Source organism: Canis aureus, chromosome 11, assembly GCF_053574225.1.
Source record: "Canis aureus isolate CA01 chromosome 11, VMU_Caureus_v.1.0, whole genome shotgun sequence".
Lineage (NCBI taxonomy): Eukaryota > Metazoa > Chordata > Mammalia > Carnivora > Canidae > Canis > Canis aureus.
This window is the reverse complement of record NC_135621.1, coordinates 57,844,209-57,870,989: the sequence shown is the minus strand read 5'-3', so window position 1 is coordinate 57,870,989 and position 26,781 is coordinate 57,844,209. Positions and strand designations below refer to the sequence as shown.

Here is a 26,781-nt window from a genome sequence, read left to right as displayed (position 1 = left end):
ATACCACCTTTTGAAAGGAGTACCTGTTACCTTATTTCCATTCAGGTCAGGCTATGTGTCTGTGAAGGATTATCCGATTCTTTGGTTCTTGGACTTTCTTCATCACACTTGCCTTGATTTTTAAAATCAGAGAAATCTAGTAGTCTTAGTTCTTCTGCAGAAATGTTAAGGAAACCAGTTGGAGAGCCATAGAGCAATACTTTTTAGTTTATGTTCTTCAGAGCTAGTCTATGTCCACTGAATTTCTAATAGGGAATCAATTTAAACGTTTTAAAATTTACCTTTCTACCTAAGTTTCTGTTTAGTGTATTAGTATAGCAAGTGTTCATAGTCTAGTGATAAAGTTATAACTTCACAAACAGTTTATTTCAGAAAACCCCAGAAAACCCTTCAATATGGCATACTTTTGGAATTGGTGTTCTGCTTGGAGTATTTTCATCTTAGATGTATTCTGATTCATTTTGAAACAGTTTTGTCAGCTGACTGCATGTGTTCATACTATTTTTAGAATACTATTTTTATAATCAAAAGTGAAAGGTTGCTTCATTTAACTGTCTTTCAAGTCTTAAACTCATGTGCCTTGTGTATATGTCTTTATTTGAAACTACAGCTTAGGGTGCCATGCATTTCAACATGTTTTAAAAAGCTGGTTCTATTTTTTGGAGCAAGGATTATTTAGCTTTCTTTTTTCCTGTCTCCTTTTCCCTTATTTTTCTCCGTCGTCTTCTCCTCTCCCTTTTTTACTTTCTGCCTATATGCCTCAGGGGCAAGGGAACATTTCGCACTCTTCTCTGTTTCTAGGTTCTACTGGAGAAACAAATTGTAGAGTCTTTTTTTTTTTTTAATAAAAAATCAAAATTGGAAAGGAGTTTGAATTTGATAATAGCAACTTAAGAATCACTTATTGTTTACATTAAAAAGGAAGCATTTATGTGTTAGGGGCCTAGTTTTATTTCCTAAAATAATGCCCCATACACTTAAATTAGAATAACATATTGCAAGTTACTAATGAAGACTCTTGCTTCTGACAAGGCTTGGAGGAATTATGCATAGATCAGCTTGTACAAATGGGCATGGACGATTCATATTTGAATTGCTGTGTTTAAATTTGTTTTAGTTTTGTCACCATCAGTTTCGCTTTTGTGAGTTTTTTAAGGTTTACATATTTGCATGATGAGCAGTTTGGGTCTAGATAGCTCAGTTTATTTTCTTAAGATCTATTTTTCTTCCATATATCATTCTCTTTGGGGATCATAGAGTATTAACATTTTCATTTTTCATATTATTCTGCCTCTGGAGAAACTTGATTATTACCTTGTTCTCTTTTTTTTTTTTTTATTTATTTTTTATTGGTGTTCAATTTACTAACATATAGAATAACCCCCAGTGCCCGTCACCCATTCACTCCCACCCCCCGCCCTCCTCCCCTTCCACCACCCCTAGTATTACCTTGTTCTTGATGGTGTTTGTTTCTGAGTTGATCTGACAAAGGACTTTGACTTGGTATTCTTATCCCTGAGATACAGCTAAATCCTTTGTTCACCCTTCAACACATGGAAATGACATGTTCTTACTGCTGGAGGGTTTCTTGAGACATGTGGTTACGTTTCTAAGCTTAAGTTACTATCAGCAGCTCAAGAATGATCTCTGGCTATAGAATTTAACATAATAATGAAATGATGAAAGTGATTTCTCTGAGGACCTGTTGAAATTTAAAATAGTTTATGGTTATTTTGTTAATAAGCAGTGATTATTAAGGTAGGTATAGAGGGGATCCCTGGGTGGTGCAGCGGTTTGGCGCCTGCCTTTGGCCCAGGGCGCGATCCTGGAGACCCGGGATCAAATCCCACGTTGGGCTCCCGGTGCATGGAGCCTGCTTCTCCCTCTGCCTGTGTCTCTGCCTCTCTCTCTCTCTCTCTCTCTGTGACTATCATAAATAAATAAAAATTAAAAAAAAAAAAGGTAGGTATAGTGATTTTTAACATGGTATTTGAGGAACATTGTATTTGCTCTTTTAAAATACCACTTTAAGGGCAGCCCGGTGGTTCAGTGGTTTTAGCGCTGCTTTTAGCCTAGGGCGTGATCCCGGAGACCTGGGATGATTGAGTCCCACATCAGGCTCCCTGCGTGGAGCCTGCTTCTCCCTCTGCCTGTGTCTCTGCCTCTCGCTCTGTGTCTCTCATGAATAAATAAATAAAATCTTTAAAATAAATAAATAAATAAATAAATAAATAAGTAAATAAATAAATAAAATACCACTTTCACTTTTATTTGGAAATTAGAAAATAAGTAGTTGATTTTTATTAATAACTTTGGTAGTGTTTCCTCCAAAAGTTGTATCTGTGTCATAATGATCTTTCTATAGAAACTGCTCTTTTTAAAGCTTTTAAAAAAATATTTAGTTCATACTGATCAGCCTTATCACTCTCAGCAGTTATGCATGCTCTTTTTACTTGAGTGGTCAGGATTATTACAACTTCTTACTACTAGCCATAGAAGCATACTTTTTTCTGAAAGTAGTTATGATGAAAAATCAATGTTAATGCTACTTCAGTGATGAAGATGTTATACTTTACTTATACCTTTCTTATGATAGAATTATCTTGACTCTAATTTTGTGTGAAGTGGCTGTGAAAAATAAGTATTGGCTGATTTAAAGACACAGTATTAGATTTTGAAGGATTAGATATGAGATGGGTAGTGTTTGATGAACTGACGATTGTGTTTGTTTAGATATAGAGAAGACAGGTAAAACTTGAGGTTCTTTGGATGAAATGAAGTACATTCTTTTTTTAATGAAGTACATTCTTAAAGAAAATATTATATAGGCAATTACCATTAAATTATAAGGAGGTTAAGGCAGAGGTATATAGAATAGGCCAGTGTTACAGTTGTCCAGTTCATTTATAAAAAAGCAAATATGATAATTCTGAAACTAAATTTTAGTTCAAGAATTGTCAAGTCAAGCTGAAAATACTTCTGACTATGGGTAGTCCACACTGCTTTCATCTTGAATGTATCATTTGCTATACATTTCTCTGGTTTAGAAGTGAATATTGTCCAGAGAATTAGGTAAGGCCAAGGAGGTAGGAAGCATAAACCTCCAGGTTTATATAAGTCCCCTATCTCAATAAATGGTGTAACTGGAGGCTAAAGTTTTTGGCTTTCCTCAAGCTTTTCTGCTATATATTTGGCATTTATTTTACTAATGTCATCATAAAGAGTAGGAAATTGTGGCCCAGAGAGGAAAACTCACACAGTCATTTGTTGAAACTGGGACAAGAGCTCAAGAACTGGGACAAGAACTTAGTGTCTGCCCTAATAAACAGGGTGGGACTTGGGAAAGGAATTACATTTAATTACTAAATCACATCAAAATAGATGTAATTTCCTAAATCATACATTAATAATTATTAAGAGACAGTAGAATAAATGTAAAAGCAAAATGAACACAAGATAATAGTTCTTGAGGAGCCTGAAAATGTAATTTGTTTTGGATAGTATGAAATAATAATTATAGTTAACAATTTTAGTGCTTAATTCTGGGCCAGATAACTGTATTCTTTACATTATCTCATTTAATTTTTTAACAGCCTTCTGAGAGGTAGGTATTATTATTATTATATAGATGGAAAAACTGAGGCTTTACTATTGAAGAAAGTAAGTAGGAGAACTGGTAATCAAATATAGATCTGTCCCAACTCTAAGCCCAAGTTATGAACTATTGCATGATATGCTATGGCTTTCTTTTCAACTTAACATGCCTTTTCTAACAGGAAGTAGGATATGAGAAAACCCATTCAAAGCTTATTCCTTCTGTAGATCAATCCCTTTTGATAAAAACCAAAAAAAAAGTGTTTTGAATTGTAATCACTTTAGTATAAATTTCCAACAATTGGGAAAGTACATAGTGATTATCCACTCCCTCTAAAAATTAGTGCAATATAGTTTAGTAGCATCTAGCCTTAACCTTCTATTTTATTTTTAAACAGAAACATTGTTCCCTTCATCTTGAGAGATTACAAGAATCACAAAAGGTCACTATACAGATATCACAGGTTAGAGAGATTGTACCCTTTTCTGGATAAAGAGCATAAATCCATTGGCACAGGCCTTATATATAAGGAGGGGTTGAAGTTGACTTTATTTTAGATGAACTAAAGCACCTTCCCACATACCCCATCCCTCTAATGAGTGAGGTGACAGCTATCAAGTATTATAATTAACCACCTATTCTTGTAAAGAGTGAAGGGAACTGGAGAAAGCAGGTAGCTGGGCAGCCTTTCACTGCCTTCTAGAAACATTTTTTTACATTATATGAAAGTTTGTTGGTGGAATAGAAAATAGCAGGTTTTCTGTGTTGCACTCAAACGAGTTGTCACAGAAACAGTAAAATAAATACAAAGTCAACATGAACACAAACTTTAGGACCTGGTAGTATTACAGATCTTCAGCTTATCTCCTGGGACAGAAAGTTTGCCATTTTAGAATTATCTTTTTAAAATCTGCATTTGAGTTGATCAGTTACTTAGTGTAGAACTAGATAGTTCTTTAAACCTTGTCTATATAATTTGTTTCTAAACGGGGTTCTTCCATCCAAACTAAAAGAAGACCCAAAGATCTGTGCTCTTTGTTGCTCTCATAGAAAATGTTTACTGTATATTGTAAATTCATAAATATAAATATGCATAAATATGTATATGAACACATAATTTTGTTAAAAGTACTTTGGAAATGCCCGGAGGTAAAAATCATAGTCGTGGTTTTCAGGGAGTTTAAATGTCGTTGGAGAAGTTTACCCCTTTTTTAACCAGGCGAACTTAGATGTTCTCTAAACTGATTCTATGTCCTCAATTGCTTAGCTTTTTTGTGAGTGAAGATAGAATCTCTCCTTGATAATCAAAGAAAATGTTCCATGTCTCTCTGGCCATATGGTCATCTTTTTAATGTTAGAATTCTCTCATGTGTTGTAGCCTTCAGTTAATTTTTTTCTAACTAGTTTTGAAATTAAAGAGGATTTCTACAGCTTCTAGTAATGAAATCATAGTTTTCTCTTTTGGTTGTATAATTGATTACTTGTGCTGAGTTTGGTTTGTGTTATTCCTTGGAATTTCTTTACAGATTAGTTCTTAAGCTTTCAGGGAGGTTGGATAGACTTCTGGACTTAACAATTTCAAGAAGCTTAATGCGAAAGTGTCAGGTGGAAGCACTGCCTGAAAGTTACCCCTTTCCCCCCTGATTTTTTTTCTTGAGATTTGGGGACTTGTTTTATTTACTTGTACACATCATACTGTAAGTAGCCACACATTTATTTTAAAATTCCAGTCCAAAATTACCTTGTGCCCTTTGTTTTGTTTATTTGTGTTTTACCTCTTTTGACAATAGTCTAATTAATTTAAATATTCCATTCTGGCCATGTATGTTTAAACCAGTACACATTGGCCTTTTTTTTTTTTTTTTTAACACATTGGCCTTTTCATTAAGACAAGCATTTATTATAAATCCATAATCAAATACTTAATGTTTTCTTAAATTCACTTGAACCACCTACAAAGTTGGAAATAAGTTATAGCTTTTTAATGTTACTCAACTAACATTTTAAGTAGGTCAAAAAGATGGCTGTTGCTGTTTTTGTTAATTGTTGCTGGCAGTAAAATAACCTGATAGTGTTATAGAACTCCCACCATTGGTTACAGAAAACTAGTTTCTGGCAGTTGCTGATATAAGCACACTAGATTTTGTCTGCTGTTTGTGTTTCAATGTAAAAGCACTTTGATAAAAATAAAAATTAGTATTTGAAGTTTTAAGCCACTTGAGCATCCTTCTTGATATGCTATGTATGTCATTGCTGCCTACTTTGTAAAGATTGAAAATGGTTTGTCCTTTTCCCAGTTTTCTTCCCTTTAGTTTACAACAGAGAATGAACAAATCAAGGGCAAAAGGAAGAGTAGATTACAGAGTTTAAGTAGTTAATCCTTGTAGTTCTGTTTGTATGAAAGAGAAAGATTACTTATTGCATCACACATAATTTTTAAATGTATGAGCATATCTTAGAGCACTTATTAATTGGATTAGATGCATTTCAAAATACACCAACCTAATTTATCAAATGGCTTTTTCCCCCCTAGTTCTGTAGAAAATGTTCTCAAAACACTCGTGAAAAGCTGCCGACCGTAAGTAGCTTCTCAATTTATAAAACTTCTTTTATTTCTGTGGCATTTCTCCATTCTTAGTATGCTTGGAAGAGGAAACTAAAGGTATACATCATTTTTAACATTTTAATGTTAGTCACTGGGCACAACATATCATTTCCAACTCTTGAACTGAATTATTCAGATTTCATTTATAAATTGAGAAATTTTTAAGTGGTGTGGGTGTCAGTTACCCATTATAAAGTAAGAATGCCATAATTTATGTATAATTGTCTTTATTTGAAAGATTTTCCTAGAATATCATTACTCAGATCAAAAATATTTTCCAAAATGAGCATTGTAGGTATTGTATTAAAATGTGAGTAATAAGATAGTATTCAGACATTTTTAAAGTATGTTCTCTTTCAGTAGAACATACAGAAATATTGCATATTCTGATGTTTAAAGATGAATATGGGTTGAATTTAGTTTTAATCAATTCAACTCCATTACATGAACTTGAGACCCCTGGTTGGCTCAATTGGTGGAGCATGAACTCTTGAGATGTTGGATGTAGAGCTTAGTGTAAATAAATAACCAGTTCTGTGGACTTGAACTATTATTTATTGGGCTGTTCTAAGATTGCTTATCCTGCTCTGTGTGGATACAGTGAATTTTTTTGAATGGAAATCACTTTTATCATATTCTTATGAGTTAAAGTTATATAAATGGTTTTATAAATCAGATATTTGTTGCTGACCTTTTATACTCTCAATCTTGAGCAAATGTATTTTTAGGATGTAGTTTCCCTTTTAAGATTGAGGCTTAAGATCTAAGCTGAGTCATAAGCCACGTCATTTTGAGGTAGGCAGTGACCTCTAGGCCTGCATTTCCTCACCAGCAATTTGATTATCCTTGGGGTACTTCGTGGTTTTTAGCCTCTTAGGTAATTCATAGAACACCCAAGGCTAACAGTTGACTCTGAAAAATTAAGAAGGAGAATTGATGTATGAGATCTTTAAAGGCAGAATATATTCTCTGTTTTTTCTTTTTTCATTCTAAACTGTAGCATAGTGACTTGGCACATAGATGCTTGATGAACTCAAAGGAGTATTGCTAGAAATATAGTTTTACTTTTCATATTAAGGAATGAAGTGTGGTTCTAATTAATACAGATGAACAAAGATATAATAGTATTAATAACGTGACACGTAGGCCAAACCTACACATGTATTTGAAAGGGTTTCCTAACTTTTGACCATGCCCAAATCTGAATTTCTCATTCACTTAATGTTATTTTAACCTCCCTTAATGAGTATTTGGTAATTATGCATGGGTCCTCTTTCTCCATTTTACCTGTTTTGTGTGTGGATGTACACTTCAGATTTTAATTTTGTGAATATTCTCTACCCTAGGGGCTCTCCTGCCCATTTCATAGACTTGTAGAATGTTAGCACCTGTAAAACCAGACCATCTAGTTTAGTCTACTCTTGTATACAAAAGAGCTCTGTGGTGCAGTGAGAGTAAATGGTTGGTCCAGATGTGCCTAGAGGTTCCTGGACTATTGTTCTCTTTCACATTTTACTGATTATCCATTTCTTATAGACTGGATTCTCTGTGACTGGATTTTTTTCCTACTGTATTTTAGGAGTTTTATTAGCTTTATAGCAGTTTTCTAAGTCCTATAGACAAGAAGAAATTTACCTTTAAGTGCTACAAGGTATTTATTTTAGAGTTGCAAAAATGTACTTAAGTTAACATTTTAAGGGTCTATTGTCCCTTAGGAAATTCATTCCCTACCTCCCCCTTTTTTGTTGGTCATGTATTAATGTTGTAGACCTTTTAGCCAATGATCAGATAAATGAAAACTTTCTTTTTTATCAGATACTTCCCAGCAGATGCCACAGCTGAGATGCTAGAAGAATGGCGGCCTTTAATGTGTCCTTTTGATGTAACAATGCAAAAGGCCATCACTTATTTTGAAATATTTCTTCCTACCTCCCTTCCTCCAGAACTTCATCATAAAGGTTTTAAGTAAGTATATACACACCTTGACAAATTATAGAACAGAACGAGAAATGGAGATATTTAAGCCAACTAGTAAAGCCATAATAAGTAAACAAAAATTTAACTCAACCGTTGTGTTAATTATACTTGAACTGGCTCAGGGGTTTAGCGCCTGCCTTTAGCCCAGGGCACAATCCTGGAGTCCCAGGACCCAGTCCCGCATCGGACTCCTGGCATGGAGCTGCTCTCTGCCTGTGTCTGTGCCTCTCTCTCTCTTTCTCTCTCCCTCTCTCCCTCTCTCTCTCTCTATATATATATATACACACACATATATATATATATGTCTATCTCTGTGCCTATCATTGAAAAGAAAAGAAAAATATGTGGAGGGTGAAACAGAAGATTGTAAATGAGGAGAGAATAATGCTTGTATGTCAAGCCAAATACCATGAGGGCTTTATGCGGCCCTTGGCTGACTCAATTGGTGGAGCATGTGATTCTTGATTTTGGTGTTGTGAGTTTGAGCCCCACTTTGGGTGTAGAAATAACTTAAAAGAAAAAAGTGAAGATAGGGACTTTAAGAAATCAAGAGAAAGAATAAAAAGTGAAAAAAGAAGTAGAAAATATCAGTAAATAGGCAGTGATAAGAAATGTTAAATTGTGTGGAGTACAGGGAAAGGAAAAGTATTTTGCTAAAACTTGGTCTTATTCGTCATTTGTAGTTTTTCTTAGTTTTTTTTTAATAATTTTTTTCTTTACTCATTCTAGTCTTTGCATTGTTTTTAAGAATTATTTTTTTCTAGATGACTCTAGGTATATAACAAATCCTAGCATAAAAGATACTTAGGGACACCTCGGTGGCTCCGTTGGTTAAGCGGCCGACTCTTGACTCAGGTCATGATCTCAGGGTCCTAAGATTGAGCCAGGTGTTGGGCTCCACCCTGGGCATGGAGCCACCTTAAATTTCTCTCTCCCTCTGCCCCTCCTTCCATGCCTTGTGTATGTGTTCTCTCTCTTAAAAAAAAAAAAGAAAAGAAAAGAAAAAAATATTTAGATTATGCTCTTTAAAAAAAAGATTTATTTGAGAGAGAGTGCATATGAGAGAGCATGAGGAGGGAAGAGCAGAGGGAAAAGAAGAAGCAAATTCCCCCCCTTCTGCCCCCCCCATCCCAACTGAACAACTTTTTTATGAAAAAAGAAAAAGGTATGAAAAGAAGACTGGAAGAAAATAGGTATTATTATTACTCTGTTGTGGGTTCATGCTTATTCCCCAGACCCCCCATATTTTCTGTAGTGAGGTTTTAAATCAGAAATTTTGTACATAGCTATATATTTGTGAAATTTTAGTTATAATTCAGAAATTTTTTTATGGTGTTTTTATTTATTTGAAAGAGAGAGAGCATGAACAGGGGGAGGGGTAGAAGGAGAAAGCAGGCTCCCCACTGAGTAGGGAGCCTGATGCAGGGCTCAGTCCCAGGACCCTGAGATCATGACCTGAGCCAAAGGCAAATGGTTAACTGACTGAGCCACCCAGGCGCCCCTATGATTCAGAAATTCTAAAAACTTTTTATTTTCTTTGACATTTATAAAGATTGCTGAATAATATTCCAACATTTTCTTGCCCTTATAATTCTCTTCTGTTTAATCTGAGATTATTTCCCCCATGATAATTTAATTGTACCTAATAGTTTATAGCTAATTTCTTTTGTCGAACATTATTTTGGTGCTAATTAATGGTATAATTACTAATTGGCTTGGGAAGCCTGGGTGGCTCCGTGGTTGAGCTTCTGCCTTTGGCTCAGGGCATGATTCCAGGATCTGGGATCGAGTCCCACATAGGGCTCCCTGCATGGAGTTTGCTTCTCCCTCTGCCTGTGTCTCTGCCTCTCTCTCTGTGTCTCTCATGAACAAATAAATAAAATCTTTTTGTTTTTTTAAGATTTTATTTATTTGTTCATGAGAGACACAGAGAGAGAGGCAGAGACACAGGCAGAGGGAGAAGCAGGCTCCATGCAGGGAGCCTGACGTGGGAATTGATCCTGGGTCTCCAGGATCAGGCCCTGGGCTGAAGGCGGCGCTAAACCGCTGAGCCACCTGGGCTGCCATAAATAAAATCTTAAAAAAAGAAAAAACTAATTGGCTTAAGGAAAGAATATAAGGGAGAATTGCAAGAACAGGTAGTAATAGGAAAATATGAGAGGAGAAAGGGAGAAGGAGACACTTGTCAACAGTATCAGATGGGGGTGGATAATAATTATTTAATAATGAAGTAGATGTGTTTTGGGTTTTTTTTTAAGATTTTATTTATTCATTAGAGACAGAGAGAGGCAGAGACATCGGCAGAGGGATAAGCAGTCTCCCTGCAGGGAGCCTGATGCAGGCAGGGCTAAATCCCAGGACCCTAGGATCACGACCTGAGCCAAAGACAGAGCCAACCACTGAGTCACCCTGGTGCCCCAAGGTGTTTTTTTGTTTGTTTTTTTAATGATACAAAAATTTTTTTTTTTATTTGAGTGTGCTTGCAAGCACGAGCCAGGGAAGGGGCAGAGAATCCTCAAGTGATCTCCCCACAGAACATGAGCCTGATGCCTCCATCCCAGGACCCTAACTAAGATCATGACCTGCACATAAACTAAGAGTAAGAGTCAGGTGCTTAACCAACTGAGTGACCCCGGCACCTGTACCAATGAAGTAGAGGTTTGAGGAGATGACTCTCTTGGCATAAATATATCGCAAGAGGAATATTCAGACAACAGTAGTTATTAGTTCCATTAAATTTATAACATTCAGTATTATTTTTTCTAGGGTGTGTAGTTATCAGTAAGAATAATAGATTAGAAAATTCAAAGGATACCTGGCTTTGAACCATTTTCTATAAATCACTTGCTATTCATAACATTTTTCTTCTTCAGACTTTGGTTTGATGAATTAATTGGCCTTTGGGTTTCAGTGCAAAATCTCCCACAGTGGGAGGGGGTGAGTATTCTATTTTTTCCTCCTTTGCTATCAGGTCATTTGATAAATATTATCAGTTCCTTAGAATTGACTATTAACAATATTGTAATTTTTTTTTCTGTTTGCTGTTTCTAACCGAAATAGATACTTCTTTTGGTTTTATCAATATCTAGAAGCATATACATGTATTATAAAATGCATGAAATGTAAGGCTGTTGTTTCCTTTTGTACTACCTTCACTAGCATGTTGCTATACACATAGTGGATGTTTTCTGTATGCTTATTAGATTAAAATTTCTCCTTCTATTTGCATTGTGGATGATGCTTTGTCATTTCCCTTTTAATAATCATTTCATCTGCAGTTGATTTTAAATGGGTGACAATAATTAGAACTTAAATTTGGAGATTATTAAAAAATGAGTCATAAACCGTATATTAAGCTGTGCTAATGATAACAGCTGGGAACAATAAATAGATGTGACTGTGACACTTAATAACAACAGGTGTATTTCCTTAACTTTCTTTTTTGTTTACTTTCAGCAACTAGTAAATCTCTTTGCTCGATTGGCTACCGATAATATAGGGTACATAGATTGGGATCCATATGTACCAAAGGTAATTAAGAACTTTGAACATACAACATATACAACATACAGTAGCATTCATAGCACTTTTTGTGTCTTTAAGAAGTGTGTTTTGTATGTTGATGCATAAAATATTTGTTGACCACTAGTAAAAAGATGAAATTTACCAGGGTAGATCATTTATTTTCAAAAACTAATTGTAGTTTTTGATTATACCAAGGTATCATAAATGTGTGATTTTTATCTTGCCTGTGTAGGACATGAAATAGAAGTTTCAAAGTGAGTAATTTAGGAAGTACTAAGTATATTATTCAGGGTGTCTTACATTCATACCTCCTGACAAATTTTGTGTATTGTTTTTGATTGCTATTCTAGAGTGTTCTTCACTTTTTAGATCATATTTCCTAGAGTAAATACAGCTATGAGTGTCTCTGGGTACAGTGTTCTTTAACAACACTTAACATCACTTAATATCTTCCATATTGTTTCACCTCCAGTAGGTTGAGGAGGGCTGGCATGAGGCATCCAGTGATTCTGATGTACAGTGACAATAGAGCAGGGCTGGGGAGCAGCAGATGAATATTCTATTTACCTTTGCTTATAGTCTCCAGTATAGGAGGAAAAGTGATTTTCTCCCACTGTTGGGCTCCCTATTACTAATGACAGATTTTAAATATAAATTTAATTGTATTAAAATGCAATTATTAAATGACAGATTAAAATGCAAATTCCTAGGGAAAAAATCAAATAAATGTTAGAATTTTGAAAAGGATTCTAGGTATTTGCATTTTGTACATTCTTGACATGGAATGAAAGCATAAGAAAAATAATTTTATATGTAGAGAGATGGAAAGGAGCCAAAATACTTCATGTTTAACTGTACTTGTCTATATTTTGTGTTTTTATGTGTAACTATATCTCATTTGATTATTTATGGGTACATGGATACAGCTGCTTCTTATCCACAGCCCTGTGACCTCAGTGTCATTTAAAAGAAAGTAAATAGGGGCTCCTGGCTGGCTTAGTCATCAGAGCATGCAGCTCTTGATATCGGAGTCCTGAGTTCAAGCCTCATGTTGAGTGTAGATATTATTTCAATAAACTTTTAAAGAATGAAGTAAAATATAACACTTCAGTTATTTAAGGAGTTACCTGATACATATAAATATTTACTCTTTATTTCTTTTTTCTTTTAAAGATATTTACAAGAATTCTGAGAAGCTTGAACCTCCCAGTGGGAAGCAGTCAAGTGTTAGTCCCAAGATTTTTAACAAATGCTTATGATATAGGACATGCTGTGATATGGATCACCGCTATGATGGTTTGTAACACATTAGTTCATCTAATTTTGTATTAACCGTACAAAAATTCTGCATAATCACATAATGGCCATGTTACTGTCTTAGTTGGTCATTGGATTCTTGGATATTTTCTGATGTTGTATGCTAATGTTAACCAGACCCAGAATGTAGAAAAATGCACCATTTGTAAATCTCTCTAGCCAGTGATTCTTAATAATGGAGTCAAAGATTAAAGAGATTTAGAATGTCTGACAGCCCTACAGATCAAGAACCAGACTCAAAAATGTAAGGTCAAATTGAAAATGATAAATCTGTGATTAGTACTCAGGATTTTACATATGCTCGGTACGAATGCATTCAGTGTCGAAGATTACACTGACACAGAGCTTACTAAACAAAGGAAATTATCTTGGTAAAGGGAGAATATGGAGGATTACTTTACTGACATCGTTGAAGGAAAGGAAAAATATATCCACATGCTTGGATTTCAGTGTCATCTTGCAAATAGGAATATTAGAATAATTTTATACTCTAATTTTCTGGATTATCATTTATATTGCTTCTACTGCTCTCTCTTTAAAATTATTCTGTATTTGATATATTCACAGATTATGTTGTTTGGTTGGTCGTTTCTGTGGAAAAGGCAGGAGGTGTTGTGAGAAGTTTGGCTATTAAATTTTATTTTTAGATTTAAAAAAAATTCATTCTCCCCATTTTTGCTATTTCATTATTAAATATGGAAAAATCACATTTTCTTTCTAATACTCCATAAGAGCAAAAACATTTAGATGTTTACTATCTTACATCAGCAGTGAGTTGAAATGCCATAGGATTATATCATGATGACTATCAACTTTATTTAATGTTGCTATTCTCAGTTTTTCCCATTGACAGTTTTGTATTAAATATGAATGTTGAGTATAATAAATCAAAAATGCTAATTATTATGTTACACTATTAATATTTTTGTTGGGTTTTTTTGCAATGGAATTATGATGATCTTTTTAGTAGTTGACCTATTATCATTTGGGAACGTGTACATGGATTTCCTTTCAGCAGGAAGAAATGTTCCTAATGTAACTCAACAGTCTACCTTAGGTCTATGCCCTTTTTGAAAGATCATCTTGAGAGAGGGAAGGTGGGGATCCTTGGGTGTGGCTCAGTGGTTTAGCACCTGCCTTTGGCCCAGGGCATGATCCTGGAGTCCCAAGACCAAGTCCCATGTCAGGTTCCCTGCATGGAGCCTGTTTCTCCCTCTGCCTGTGTCTCTGCCTCCCTCTCTCTGTGTCTCCCATGAATAAATAAATAAAATCTTTAAAAGAGAGAGAGCGAGAAAGAGAGAGAGAGAAGGTCTTAAAACCAAATTAGAGGCGCACCTGAGTGGCTTAGTCACTTAAATGTCTTCCTTTGACTCAGGTCATGATCTCAGGGTCCTGAGACTGAACCCTGCATCAGGCTCCCTGCATGTGTTCTCACTTTTCTCGGTCTCTTAAATAAATAAATAAAATTTTAAAAAATAAATTAAAACCAAATTGTAGTTCTTTATTTCTAGGGCTGTCAAACTTGGTAAGATGCATGCTGACTTTTTTCCTCATTTTTTTCCCCCATATTGTTGTTTGGTGTATTTGTTTTGGTAATAGATTAAGAAAAAAATATTTTTCTTTTTAATCAAAATGTGGATGTGGTCAAATATAACAGATTTACTCATTTGAAACATTTAGGAATAATAGAATATTTGAATGCATTTGTGTAAATGCATTCATTCATTTCCTGCAATAAGAAATTGACTTCTTGGGGATGCCTGGGTGGCTCAGCAGTTTAGCGTCTGCCTTTGGCTCAGGGCGTGATCCTGGAATCCCGAGATCAAGTCCTGCTTTGGGCTTTTTGCAAGGAGCCTGCTTCTCTTCCCTCTTCCTATGTCTCTGCCTCTTTCTGTGTCTCTCATGAATAAATAAATAAATCTTAAAAAAAAAAAAAAAAGAAATTGACTTCTTGAATCCTTTAAGGAATGCTTTTTATGCCTGGTGTTACCACTCTTGTTTTTTTTAAGAGAAGTCTTAGTGACAAAAGTTATTTCACTGCAGAAGAGTAAAATAATGCTGATACCCAAAATTGAAAAAGATCTTTCAGTGATCTAATTTGGTTTCAGTAAGTTGCCCATATTTTTAGTAGAGTGTTTTGCATAGAAGATTGTAGGAAGTTCACTGGGGAATTGTTTTTGACTCTTACATAGAGGTAGAATTGGTTTTTGTCAGCAAAATGGATGTGTACTATGTTAGAAAGGTATATATAAGCTTGGGCCTGTCAGTCCTTTCATTTTTCCAGTGTATTGTGGTTACTAATATTTTTGTTCTTTTATTTGAATAGGGTGGACCAAGTAAGCTAGTGCAAAAACACTTGGCTGGTTTATTTAACAGCATCACGTCTTTTTATCATCCCTCAAATAATGGGCGCTGGCTGGTGAGTGTGTTCATTTTTCATTGTAGGGTTTGGAATTTTTTAAAGATATGGTCACACAGTTTACATTGCTCTATTGTGTAAAACCTGTAATACATTTTCTGTCTTTCATATAAATGTTGGCTATATATAGGTGATTAAGATAAAAAAAAAAAGATCAAATTAAGTTACCATGTTCATAGAACGTAAACATAAATGAAGATAATACTGGTCTAGTAACTGATGACAAAATGTCACATTCTGGCAACAGGAATGTCAGTTGTGGGTTTTGTTTGTTTTGGGTCTTTTTCCCATAATGCCTGGTTAAAATGGTTTCTCATGTAATAGAAGATTCATCTAGTGTGAAAAATTAAAATTGGCATTTGAAACACATTTTTATCATCAATAATTAATTGATAATAGCATTTTATTCTATCTAGTTATGCCATGCAGGTCTTTGTAATAGATTGTAAGAGCTGCTATTTTAAGAATCTTTATCTGGAGGGTAGAAAAGAACCATAAATATCTGTATGGGAAATAGAACCTACCTTGGACTTTCTGCTTCTGTATCCCCAGAACAAGTTAATGAAACTACTTCAGCGGTTGCCAAACAGTGTTGTTAGAAGATTACATCGTGAAAGATACAAGAAGCCTTCTTGGTTAACTCCTGTGCCTGATAGCCATAAGCTTACTGATCAAGATGTTACAGACTTTGTACGATGCATTATTCAACCTGTCCTCTTGGCTATGTTTAGCAAAACTGGTAGTTTAGAAGCGGCCCAGGCTCTGCAGAATCTTGCACTCATGAGACCTGAGTTAGTAATACCCCCTGTACTTGAAAGGTAAGTGTAGCTTTACATGTTTGGTTGAAGCCTCAGCTGTGGCTACAGCTGTTCTGGTTATGTCTTCCCTCTATTCTTCTTTTCTGCTTGGCTTTCCTTTGTGGCTTTTGTTTTGCTTTCTCAGTGCTTATTCCTGTTCCTTTAGGGGAAGCAAAACATTTTAACCTAATGATTGGTAACTTGATAAAGGTTTACTAGAGAAAAAAAATCGATGCGGAATGGATAAAGTATTTTTGTATTAGGCACATTTTTGCTCATAAATTAAGGGGTGACTAACAGGCTCAGTTGGTGAAGAATGTGACTCTTGATCTCGGGGTTGTGAGTTTGAGCCCCTTGTTGAGTGTAAAGATTACTTAAAAATAAGATCTTTAAAAAAAATTAATAAACTAATTAATTAAGCCCTGGCTTATTTTACATCAGTGTGTGTCACTAAGTACTGGAAAGTGTTTTTGGATTTCTTTTATTTCTTTGAATCAATCAATGATACAGAAAAAAAATTTGACTGTCTTGATTATTTTCATATACTGTATAATTTTTTGTGTATTATTAATCCACAGTGTGGATTTTTTTGCATTCATTTTGTTTCATATGTTAAAATAATAAAAATAGTTTTCCCTTTGCCTAATTACTGTCACAGTATAGGCCTTCTGTGCTTATATAATATTACTTAAGCTTTCTTTTAATTCCTCTGCTGCCTGGACTTGAGCTTTATGATTTCTCTTTTAATGTCTTCCTCAAAAATGGAAGAATATTAGTTTTTCAGGCCCAGAAGAGTCTAACAGTTTGAGCTCCGTAACTAAGAGTCCAAGATCCTTAGTGACAGGAAGCAAGTGACAGCCTGTTTTCTGACTTAAAATTGAAATAGGAGAATTGGGCACATTTGCTTGGAGTCGGATATTGTGTTAAAGATCTTGACCAAAGTGGGGCTCCATTATTTATAAATTTGAGTTGCCAAACTCTGCTAGCACATACAACTTAAGTAGGAAATGGGATGGGAAAGTTAGGCTGTTGCTACTGTCTCAACGTTCCCCCAGTATCCTTTGCTCTTTGGCTTCCATGTGGTAGCAGCAGCTCACAGTTCAGTGGCAGTTCCCTTGATGTTTCTTGTTAGGAGAGACTTGCCTCTATGGAGGGACTTCAGCTACTTGCATAGTTAAAATTTCCAAGATTGTAGTGTTTGGGTTATTTCCTGGCTTTCCCTTTCTTTTGCCTTATTTTATGTTTGCCAGCTGATGAATTACGAATAGAGAGATACATATTTTAGTAGAAGGAATAAAGCTTACAAATACAAGTAAATGATGAATTGCTGAACTCTACCTCTGAAACTAATAATACATTATATGTTAACTAATTGAATTTAAATAAAATAAAATTCAAAAAATAAATACAAGTAAAATTATTCATTTTTTTAAATTTTCAATTTTTGGACAGATTAATAACATATTGAGTGATATATGCTTGGACAGAGAAATATTCTTAAAGGTTTTTCTTTTATGAAAGCAAAAGTCCTTTATGGTGCCAGGTTGGCTCAGTTTGTTAAAAGTCCAACTCATATCATGATCTCAGGATCATGAGATCAAGCCCTGCCTTGGGCTTCGAGCTTGGTTGGGGAGCCTGCTTAGGATATTTTCTCTCTCTCTCTCTCTCTCTCTCTCTCTCTCTTTCTGTCTCTGTCTCTCTCTCTCTGAGTACCTAGGTGGCTCAGTGGTTAAGTGTCTCAGGTTGTGATCCTCGGGTCCTGGTATCAAGTCCCACGTCAGGCTTCCTCTGCCTATGTCTCTGCCTTTCTTGGTATCTCTCATGAATAAATAAATAAAATCTTTTTTTTAAAAATTCTTTCTCTCTCTCCCCCCACCCCCCTCTCTCTCCTTCTCCCTCCCTCCCCCTCTGCTGTGCCTGCACATGTGCGTGCACTCACACTTACTTGCACTCGCTCACTCTCAAAAGCAAAAGTCCTTTAAAAAGTAAAAAGGTAGAAAATAAATTTTAGGTACTGACTTTTATATCTCCTAAGGACAGCCTGTGTTAAAGAGCTGGGTTGCTTTCTTCATCTTCTAAAGCATAGGCTTGGTTTTTTTTTTACTCTGATTATAATTTCTTTTTTTTCTACTTATAATGAAATTTCCCTTATTTACTTTTTCTGCATAAACGAAATGTAAAATTACTGCATTTTAGATTCCCCTACCCACCCCATGTGCAACAGGATAGATTCTTGGAAAACATATCACTGTATCAAAGAGTGAATGTTCTTGGCTTGTATTTTACTTGTTGATCAAAGATTGTATTTGTATTATTCTCCCTCGTTTATTCACTCTAATTTCAGGAATCTCCTCATATGTTTCTAGAGCTGATTTCCAATTTAATATACCCGTCTTATTAAAGGTATAAAATGGGAGAAATCTCATCATTTTAGTAAAGATTGTTTTTTCAATAAAAGGATGAATAGGGTAGTTTTGACTTGTTCCTAAATTCTAATAATCACTGATTATTAGATTAGATTCAGTCCTATTGGAATGTCGAAGTGCATTCAGAAGGCTGAAATTAATGCAAAATCTGCCAGCTTATGTTCTTTTTCACTGTGGAATTTGTGTAGAGAAAGGTGGTGAGGTGGCAGGAGGTTGGGGAAACATGTACCTATCCTTTATGTGTGTGATTCCGTTAAATTTGAGAGCAGATATTTACTCAAAATATTCTACTAGCTACCAGCCATATGGCCAACATGCAGTTTATGAGTTTGATAGATTTAATGTATTGTGCATGTTTACCTGTGATTAAGCTTTTTTTTTTTTTTTTTTAATTCTGTTTTCAAACTGTAGAACGTATCCTGCACTAGAGACTTTAACAGAACCTCACCAGCTCACAGCTACTTTAAGTTGTGTAATTGGAGTAGCCCGCAGTTTGGTATCAGGGGGCAAATGGTTTCCTGAAGGTCCAACACACATGCTACCTCTGTTGATGAGAGCATTGCCTGGGGTGGATCCAAATGACTTTAGTAAATGCATGGTAAGCATATTTATTATTCTGTTTTGTGTCTGAGTTCTAATTGTGTGAATAGACATCTTTTTAAGTTTTGTTCAAATATTCTTTAGAACATAGGTCAGCGTAAAACTTGTTAATGGTAAAAGGGTTATATCTGTAGATGCCCAAGTTTAGATCTGCGGATGGCTAGTTGATCCATATGTCATCCTTTATAAGTAATATGCCATAATCTGCATACATTGAGTAGTCATAAGATATTTTTAAGGCTCATTGTATATTTACTATTTTCCTTGAGCAGAGACATTGAAAATCTTAGTATATGATCATTTGGACTTTCCTCCGTCTACACTGGTGACAGGGAGCATGATAAAAGCCGCTAGTTGCAAAATGTCAGGTCCCGTTTTATACACGTCTCCTTAAAACGTTGCTCACCCTCCCACTTTTCCCAATCTCTAACTTTTGCTTCAGCATTTTCTATTTATCCTCAGGTAAAGTTGCATTTTTAGGTGGGGGGCAAAGTAACTTTTCATTGACAAAAGGTTGGAGAACATTGTGCTTAAACCTAATAAATGACTATGAAAATAAATATTTAGTATAACTTCATTACTAAAGTAACAGCTACTCAACTGTGAGGAGCCTTAAAATGTTCAGTTCTAAGTGAAAAATTTCCAGAAAAATTATTGTAGGATTTCCCTCAAGATAATTTAATTGGGTATTTTATTGTACCTCTTGGTATACTTGTATTTTTGAACTATAATTACATAATTAATGTTAATTTTTTACGTCTTCCCACAGATCACATTCCAGTTTATAGCAACATTTTCCACTCTGGTGCCTTTAGTAGATTGTTCATCTGTACTACAAGAAAGAAATGACCTCACAGAAGTAAGAATGCTTTCTGCTTTTAAAGCTAATTGATTAACTGGGTTATAACTCTTACTGTCAATTCATAGTCATATTTGACAGTTTAAATACTAGTAGTTTAAAATTACTATTTGTGACTAAAATGATCTATATGGAGGACCAGGTCTTTGGTAAGATAGTCTAGGAGATACCCACCAAAGGGCATAGGTCAAAAATAGGTTATTTTTGTAAACAACTGATAGCTAGAGATGTATTTCCATTTTTTGTCACTTTTAATTTTTTGATAAGCAGAGATTGTGTTGGGGTTTTTTTTTTGTTTGGTTGGTTTGTTTTTTTTAGCTTAGGAGAATTTGCTGAGGGGATTGACATCTGATAAACAGACATTTTCTTCATTATTGACTGCTTCTTTTAGAACTGTGTTCTTTATTGGAAGCATGTTTCTGCTTGACATTTGGATGTTCACAGTAGTAGGAAAGAATCCTGTGTACATATTACCAGAAGCTTGAAAACTAGTTGATGATAAAGATGACTGTTTGACTTCTGTTTTGGGCCCTTATAAAATATGTTAATTACTTCTTATTTTGGTTCCAGAAAGTAGTAGATTGAGTTACCCCAAAATGATAAGCAGCCATGGTACTATTTCTCACTATTGTCAGTATATTAATGTAGCATAAAAGCTATTTTGTGGGCCATAATTGAGTTTTAGTAGTTCCAAGAAAAATTCAAAGGCTATTTTAAATTTTTCTCCTCACTGAAATATCACAGGTAGAACGAGAACTTTGTTCAGCCACAGCTGAATTTGAGGATTTCGTCTTACAATTTATGGATAGGTGAGTATGTTCCCCAGACCCGCCCTTTATTAGACATCAAAGAGATGACTGCCTGTTATCTCTGCTTGCAACCTGTCCATAACCACTGTCTGGGACCAAACATCTGAAGTTTCAAGAGGACAACTGATAGTGAGCCATGCACAAATTGAATAGTTACCATTTGAATAGGCGTGACAATGGAGACTTACGTAATCATCATCGAAAACATTAAGCTAGTTTGTAGTTGCTAAACTTACACTTTTTTTTGGATTATTTAGATGTTTTGGACTTATAGAAAGTAGCACATTGGAGCAAACAAGAGAAGAGACGGAAACTGAGAAAATGACTCACTTGGAGAGTTTGGTCGAATTAGGTCTGTCTTCTACGTTTAGTACAATCCTCACACAATGTTCCAAAGAAATATTTATGGTAAGAGTCCCATTGCTGCAAAAATTAAATTCCTGTCTTGTAAGTTTTTTTATTGTTTTAAAAATTGAACTTTAAGTTACACTAGGTATTATGCCATTTACCCTTTGTTTCATACTAAAATGTGAATTGAGGGATCCCTGGATGGCTCAGTGGTTAAAATGTGAATTGATTTTCATTATACTCGCAAATTTCATATTTGCAAATCCATCTGCTTGCTAAAATTTATTTGTGATCCCCAAATCAGTATTCGCAGTGCTCTTGTGAAGATGTGTAAATGTGGCAAAAAATGTGAGTTGTGCATGTTTCCAACTGAGGTTGAATAAGAAGGTAACACACTCTGCCTTGTTTCAGCTCTAAAGAAAACACACTCTTGTGTCTTATTTACTGCCAGGTTTTCCACATTGTATGCTTTTTGTTGAGATTTTGCTGTTGAAAATGGCCCACAAGAGTAGTGCCACAGTACTGTTTAGTGTTCTAAGTATAAGAGCACTGTGATGTGCCTCCCAGAAAATAACACATTGTAGATAATCTTTGTTCAGGCATGAGTTATAGTGCTCTTGGCTGAGTTCAGTGTTACTGAATTAGCAATATATATTAAATACATAAAAAACAAATTCATATAATTTAATCAGTTCAAGATAATGTAAGCAGAGACTTGTAATAACTTAATCCTGTATTTCCCCTAGGAAGAGTGATTCTGTATTTGCTAATTCAGTGCTCACTAGCAACTTTATTGGTAGATGTCTCTTACATACAGTGTAGTCTTAAGACCAGACTTTACTTCCATTTCTGTTTCTTCTCCCTTCATCTGAGATTATGACTATTCAGTATGTTTATCCTGATTAAAAGCTAAATTCCTTTACAGCTGCATGAAATATTTTCTGAGATTATGTTAGTATAAAGAAATGAACGTAAATAATCTTCTTTAGCCAAAATCTTTTGAAAGGAGCTATGGATTAATTGATCCTAAAAATTATAAAAGTCTAGAGCTCATTCTTTCATTTAGCAATTAAGTTGAAATTCTGTGACATGATTGTAAAATTAGACTGCTTCAGGTCTTTTAGAGTAGAGGTAAATGTTTATAGTTTGTAGTTGTCAGAATGACAAAGTCTAAACATCAGGTAATCCAAAAACTTCCTCTTTGTTATATTGGATTAACCAACAAGTTAATCCAATAATTTGCATTTGCTTCTAGCAGCTGCAGTTTTGTGTTTAATGTTTCTGTAGCAAATAAAATCTTGTGCCTAAAACGCTTTGTTCACATTAGGTCTTGTGTAAAGATTATTCATAGATCTTGATGTAGCCAGTAATAAGCAAATCTTTATAAAATTTAGATGGTTAAGGATTTCTTACTTGTTTTTATAGTTTGAGTCTCATTTTCTTCTGTGTTTCAGAAGGTGTTTAAGGTTCTTAAAAATACTGATAAGGCATTTACATTTCTTACATATCTTAACAGGTGGCCCTTCAGAAGGTTTTTAATTTTTCTATTTCACATATATTTGAAACAAGAGTAGCAGGCCGCATGGTGGCAGACATGTGCCGTGCTGCTGTAAAGGTGAGTTTGGTTTTTTGAACTGATGAATTAATGAAGCAGTAACCAACAGATTTATATGGTTAATTATTTTAGACATGCTTGTTATGTACTTAAAATACATTGTTCTTTCAGTAGTAACCCTTACTTGCCTGTGAAAAATATGCTTTGTGACTATTGAATATTCATGGCCTTCCAAAAGACTTACTGATACAAATATGTTTTCAGTGCTGCCCAGAGGAGTCTTTGAAGTTATTCGTTCCTCACTGCTGCAGTGTTATAACTCAGCTTACAATGAGTAAGTCATAAAATTATTCTTTACGTATAATTTTAGGTAAAAAAATGTTTTTTGTTACTACAACTCTGTTGATAAATAGATTCTATAAGCTTTGCAGTATTTTAATTTTGTAGTTTGGGCAGAGATTGCTTGAATTACGGTATCATCCAGGTGACAACTTAGAAATTTTACTTTGTTAAATTACTATTTTCATATATGCAAGAACCATGGAGCATTTGTCATAAAGAGTATTAATCAATTTTTGAGATGTGAAGGAGCAAGTGTCCTGATTGGATGTGCTTATTTTCTTGAAAATTGAGTTTTCACTTCCTCTGGAGCAAGTTTAGCTTCATGAAAAAGAAATGAAAAGTCTCTCAAAAAGAGACTTTTCTCAGCCTATAAGAGATATATATACTAAAGACGGATACTAAAAAATCATTCATTTAGTTGGATGCATAGTTCTTTTCCCTGATACTATTTTGCCATTTTTAGATGATGATGTATTAAATGAAGAAGAGCTAGATAAAGAGTTGCTGTGGAATCTTCAACTTTTGTCTGAGGTATTGTAAATTTTTTAATAAAGAAATATTACTGTGAAATGTTGACTTGGTTTTAAAATTTATTTACCTTCTTTTTTTTCTAAATTGACTTTTATTTATTTTTTTTAAAGATATTATTTATTTATTCATGAGACACAGAGAGGGAGAGAGAGGCAGAAACACAGGCAGAGGGAGAAGCAGACTCCATGCAGGGAGCCCAGTGCGGGACACGATCCCGGGGCTCCAAGATCATGCCCTGGGCCGAAGGCAGGCACTACACCGCTGAGCCACTCAGGGATCCCCTAAATTGATTTTTAAAAATATGAAAAGTCTAGTTTGTTTTTTTGAAGATTTTTGTTTATTATTTATTTGAGAGAGAGCACAAATGGGTAGCTACAGAGGGGAGAGGGAGAAGTAGGGAGCCCAGTGCTGCCAATCCGAGGACTAGGGGATCATGACCTGAGCTAAAGGTGGATGTTTAACTGTGCCACCTAAGTGCCTCGTGTGTGTTTTGTTGTTGCTGTTTTTAAGTAGGTTCCATGCCTAGTGCAGGGCTTGAACTCACCACCCTGAGATCAGGACCTGAGCTGAGATCAAGCAGACGTTTAACTGACTGAGCCACGCAGTGCCCCAGAGATTGATTGATTGATTGATTGATTGATTGATTTAAGTGATCTCTATACCTGTGTGGGGCGTGAACTTATGACCCCAAGATGAAGAGTTGCACACTCTACTGACTGAGCCAGCCAGATGCCTTCAGACTAAAACGTTCTTAAGTTTTAGAAATTTCTTGATATCGCTACAAAAAGTCACATAATGGCATTTTCTTGTTATCGAGTGTGGTAATTGTTGATAGCTTCATTTGCAGTGCTATACTTTTTATAATAATTCTGATATTCATAATTCATTAATTGAAAATTTTATCAGATTTGGCAGTTCTTTTTTTTTCCTCTGTCTCTCCATTCTAAATTTGGCTATCAGTCAAACTTGATTTTCCTTTATGGGTTAAGTCACCAGCAGAGCACCCCAATTCAGTTTTGTCTCTTTGAAGAGATAGACTCTTTGAAAAGGACAGTGCTATGGCATAGGAGAGCCTGAATTCAGAGAATGCACTTTGATCTTTTAAAAAAAAAAATTGTAAGGATATACTTAAAATGACAAATCTAAAATGAAAGTCATTTTAAGAAACACTCTCATTATTTTAGGCTACTTCAGTAGCTAAACATTGTCCATTGCATTAATTATTGATTCTTAATCTTTTTTCCAAAATATCTTCTACTTTTTCTTCCTCTTTTAGATTACTCGAGTGGATGGGAAGAAGTTGCTTCTTTATAGGGAGCAGCTTGTAAAGATTCTCCAAAGAACCCTACATCTAACCTGTAAACAGGGTTACACTCTGTCTTGTAACCTTTTGCATCACCTCCTTCGTTCTACTACACTTATCTACCCTACAGAGTACTGCAGTGTGCCAGGTGGCTTTGACAAGCCTCCTTCTGAATACTTTCCTATCAAGGCAAGCATTTTCAATAATTAAGAATTCAAGTACATACTGGGTTATTTTTCTAAGGATCCAGAGTGTGGGTTTTTTTCATGTTGTGTATGAAGGTGTCACCTCTTTATTTTTAAAGTAGATTATTAAATTATCCTTGGAATGTTTTAAACTTGGGAAGTGTAACATAGTGCTAAAGCAGCCTAAGGTTTTTTTCTTTTCTGTTTGTGTATGAAGTGGGTTGATAGGCTATATATATTACTTGTATATTCCATATAATTTCATGCAATTTTATTTGGGGGAACTTAGTAGCCTTATATAAGCTTACTCTTACTGTTAGAGGAAACTCCTATTTGAGTAGCTCTTCAGGGAGACCTTTTTCTGGAGTGATAACGAAGGGGTAATAAGTTTTTATGCCCTTTTTTATTGCTTTATTTGCTACCTGAGGTTTGGGTTACTTACATATTTCCTGGAAGACCTTTTTTTTCTTGAGAGAGAGAGAGAGAAGGGGTGGGGAGGACATAGAGACAATCTTAAGCTGGCTCCGTGCCCAGCATGAAAACCCGACATGGCCTCGATTTCAGCCCTCAGAGAGCACAACCAACTGAGCCACCTGGGCACTCCTTCCTGGAAGACCTTTTAAGTTAGGTGTGTATATTCTGTTTTCCACTTCTCAACTTGATGGACAAATGCTGTTCTTTTCTAGGACTGGGGTAAACCAGGGGACTTGTGGAATCTAGGCATCCAGTGGCATGTTCCTTCTTCAGAAGAAGTGGCTTTTGCCTTCTATCTATTGGACTCTTTTCTTCAGCCTGAGCTCATCAAACTCCAGCACTGTGGCGATGGAGAACTTGAAATGTCTAGGTTAGTTTTCTTTTAGAATCACATAGTATTAATATGGTTGCAGACTGAGAAAAATATATTGTGCCTTTCCCTTTCTCTGTGACATATCTGATATATTCATTTTCAGTGGGTCTTTATGTCTGCCATACATATAATTAAAAAACAATTTAATACAATTTATAATACAGACTTTGTCATAATATTTAAACCTTTTTTTTTTTTTAATATTCAAACCTTTTAAATAGAAAAGCTCATTTTTTTTTCTAGTCTGGTTTTTGTGATTCGCAAGCAATTTCACTTGTGCATCTTTTGGGAAGTGTATGGAAATGCTTGTTTTGGGATCCCTGGGTTGCTCAGCGTTTTAGTGCCTGCCTTTGGCCCAGGGCGTGATCCTGGAGTCCCGGGATCGAGTTCCACATCGGACTCCCTGCCTGGAGCCTGCTTCTCCCTCTGCCTGTGTCTGTCTTTCTCTCTCTGTGTGTGTGTCTCATGAATAAATAAATAAAATCTTTAAAAAAAAAAAAAAGGAAATGCTTGTTTTTCTAGATTTAGATTAGATTTTGGGTGGGTTTTTTGTTTTTCTGTTTTTTTTTTTTTGTTTTTATTTTTGTTTTGTTTTTTTGTTTGTTTTTTTTTTGTTTTTTTTTTTTGTAATTCATGTTATTGATATTATGTTACCTAGTGAAATATCTCTGAGATTTTTCTCTTTCCTAAGAGGCTTTAACAAAACATAGTTATTTAAGATCCTTAAACTTTTATAGTTTG

The 26,781-nt window shown here is 35.0% G+C and overlaps 1 protein-coding gene across 4 annotated transcripts in view; it reads left to right on the top strand.

Annotated features, from left to right (window-relative positions):
- PSME4 (proteasome activator subunit 4) overlaps window positions 1-26,781 on the top strand; it is a 105,050-nt gene that overhangs the window by 26,245 nt on the left and 52,024 nt on the right. For 3 of the 4 annotated variants that reach the window (XR_013389546.1, XM_077915391.1, XM_077915389.1), the window contains exons 4-20: window positions 3,993-4,058; window positions 6,129-6,173; window positions 8,016-8,165; window positions 11,051-11,114; window positions 11,634-11,708; window positions 12,876-12,998; window positions 15,346-15,438; window positions 15,991-16,256; window positions 19,073-19,259; window positions 20,031-20,120; window positions 20,865-20,929; window positions 21,187-21,337; window positions 22,794-22,892; window positions 23,097-23,166; window positions 23,638-23,705; window positions 24,982-25,197; window positions 25,880-26,037. Coding sequence is in view for 3 of the 4 variants with exons in the window: in XM_077915391.1 (XP_077771517.1) it covers window positions 3,993-4,058; window positions 6,129-6,173; window positions 8,016-8,165; window positions 11,051-11,114; window positions 11,634-11,708; window positions 12,876-12,998; window positions 15,346-15,438; window positions 15,991-16,256; window positions 19,073-19,259; window positions 20,031-20,120; window positions 20,865-20,929; window positions 21,187-21,337; window positions 22,794-22,892; window positions 23,097-23,166; window positions 23,638-23,705; window positions 24,982-25,197; window positions 25,880-26,037 (1,986 nt within the window). In the remaining variant the exon portion in view is untranslated. The remainder of the gene's footprint in view (window positions 1-3,992; window positions 4,059-6,128; window positions 6,174-8,015; window positions 8,166-11,050; window positions 11,115-11,633; window positions 11,709-12,875; window positions 12,999-15,345; window positions 15,439-15,990; window positions 16,257-19,072; window positions 19,260-20,030; window positions 20,121-20,864; window positions 20,930-21,186; window positions 21,338-22,793; window positions 22,893-23,096; window positions 23,167-23,637; window positions 23,706-24,981; window positions 25,198-25,879; window positions 26,038-26,781) is intronic. The other variant, XM_077915390.1, reaches the window with a different exon arrangement.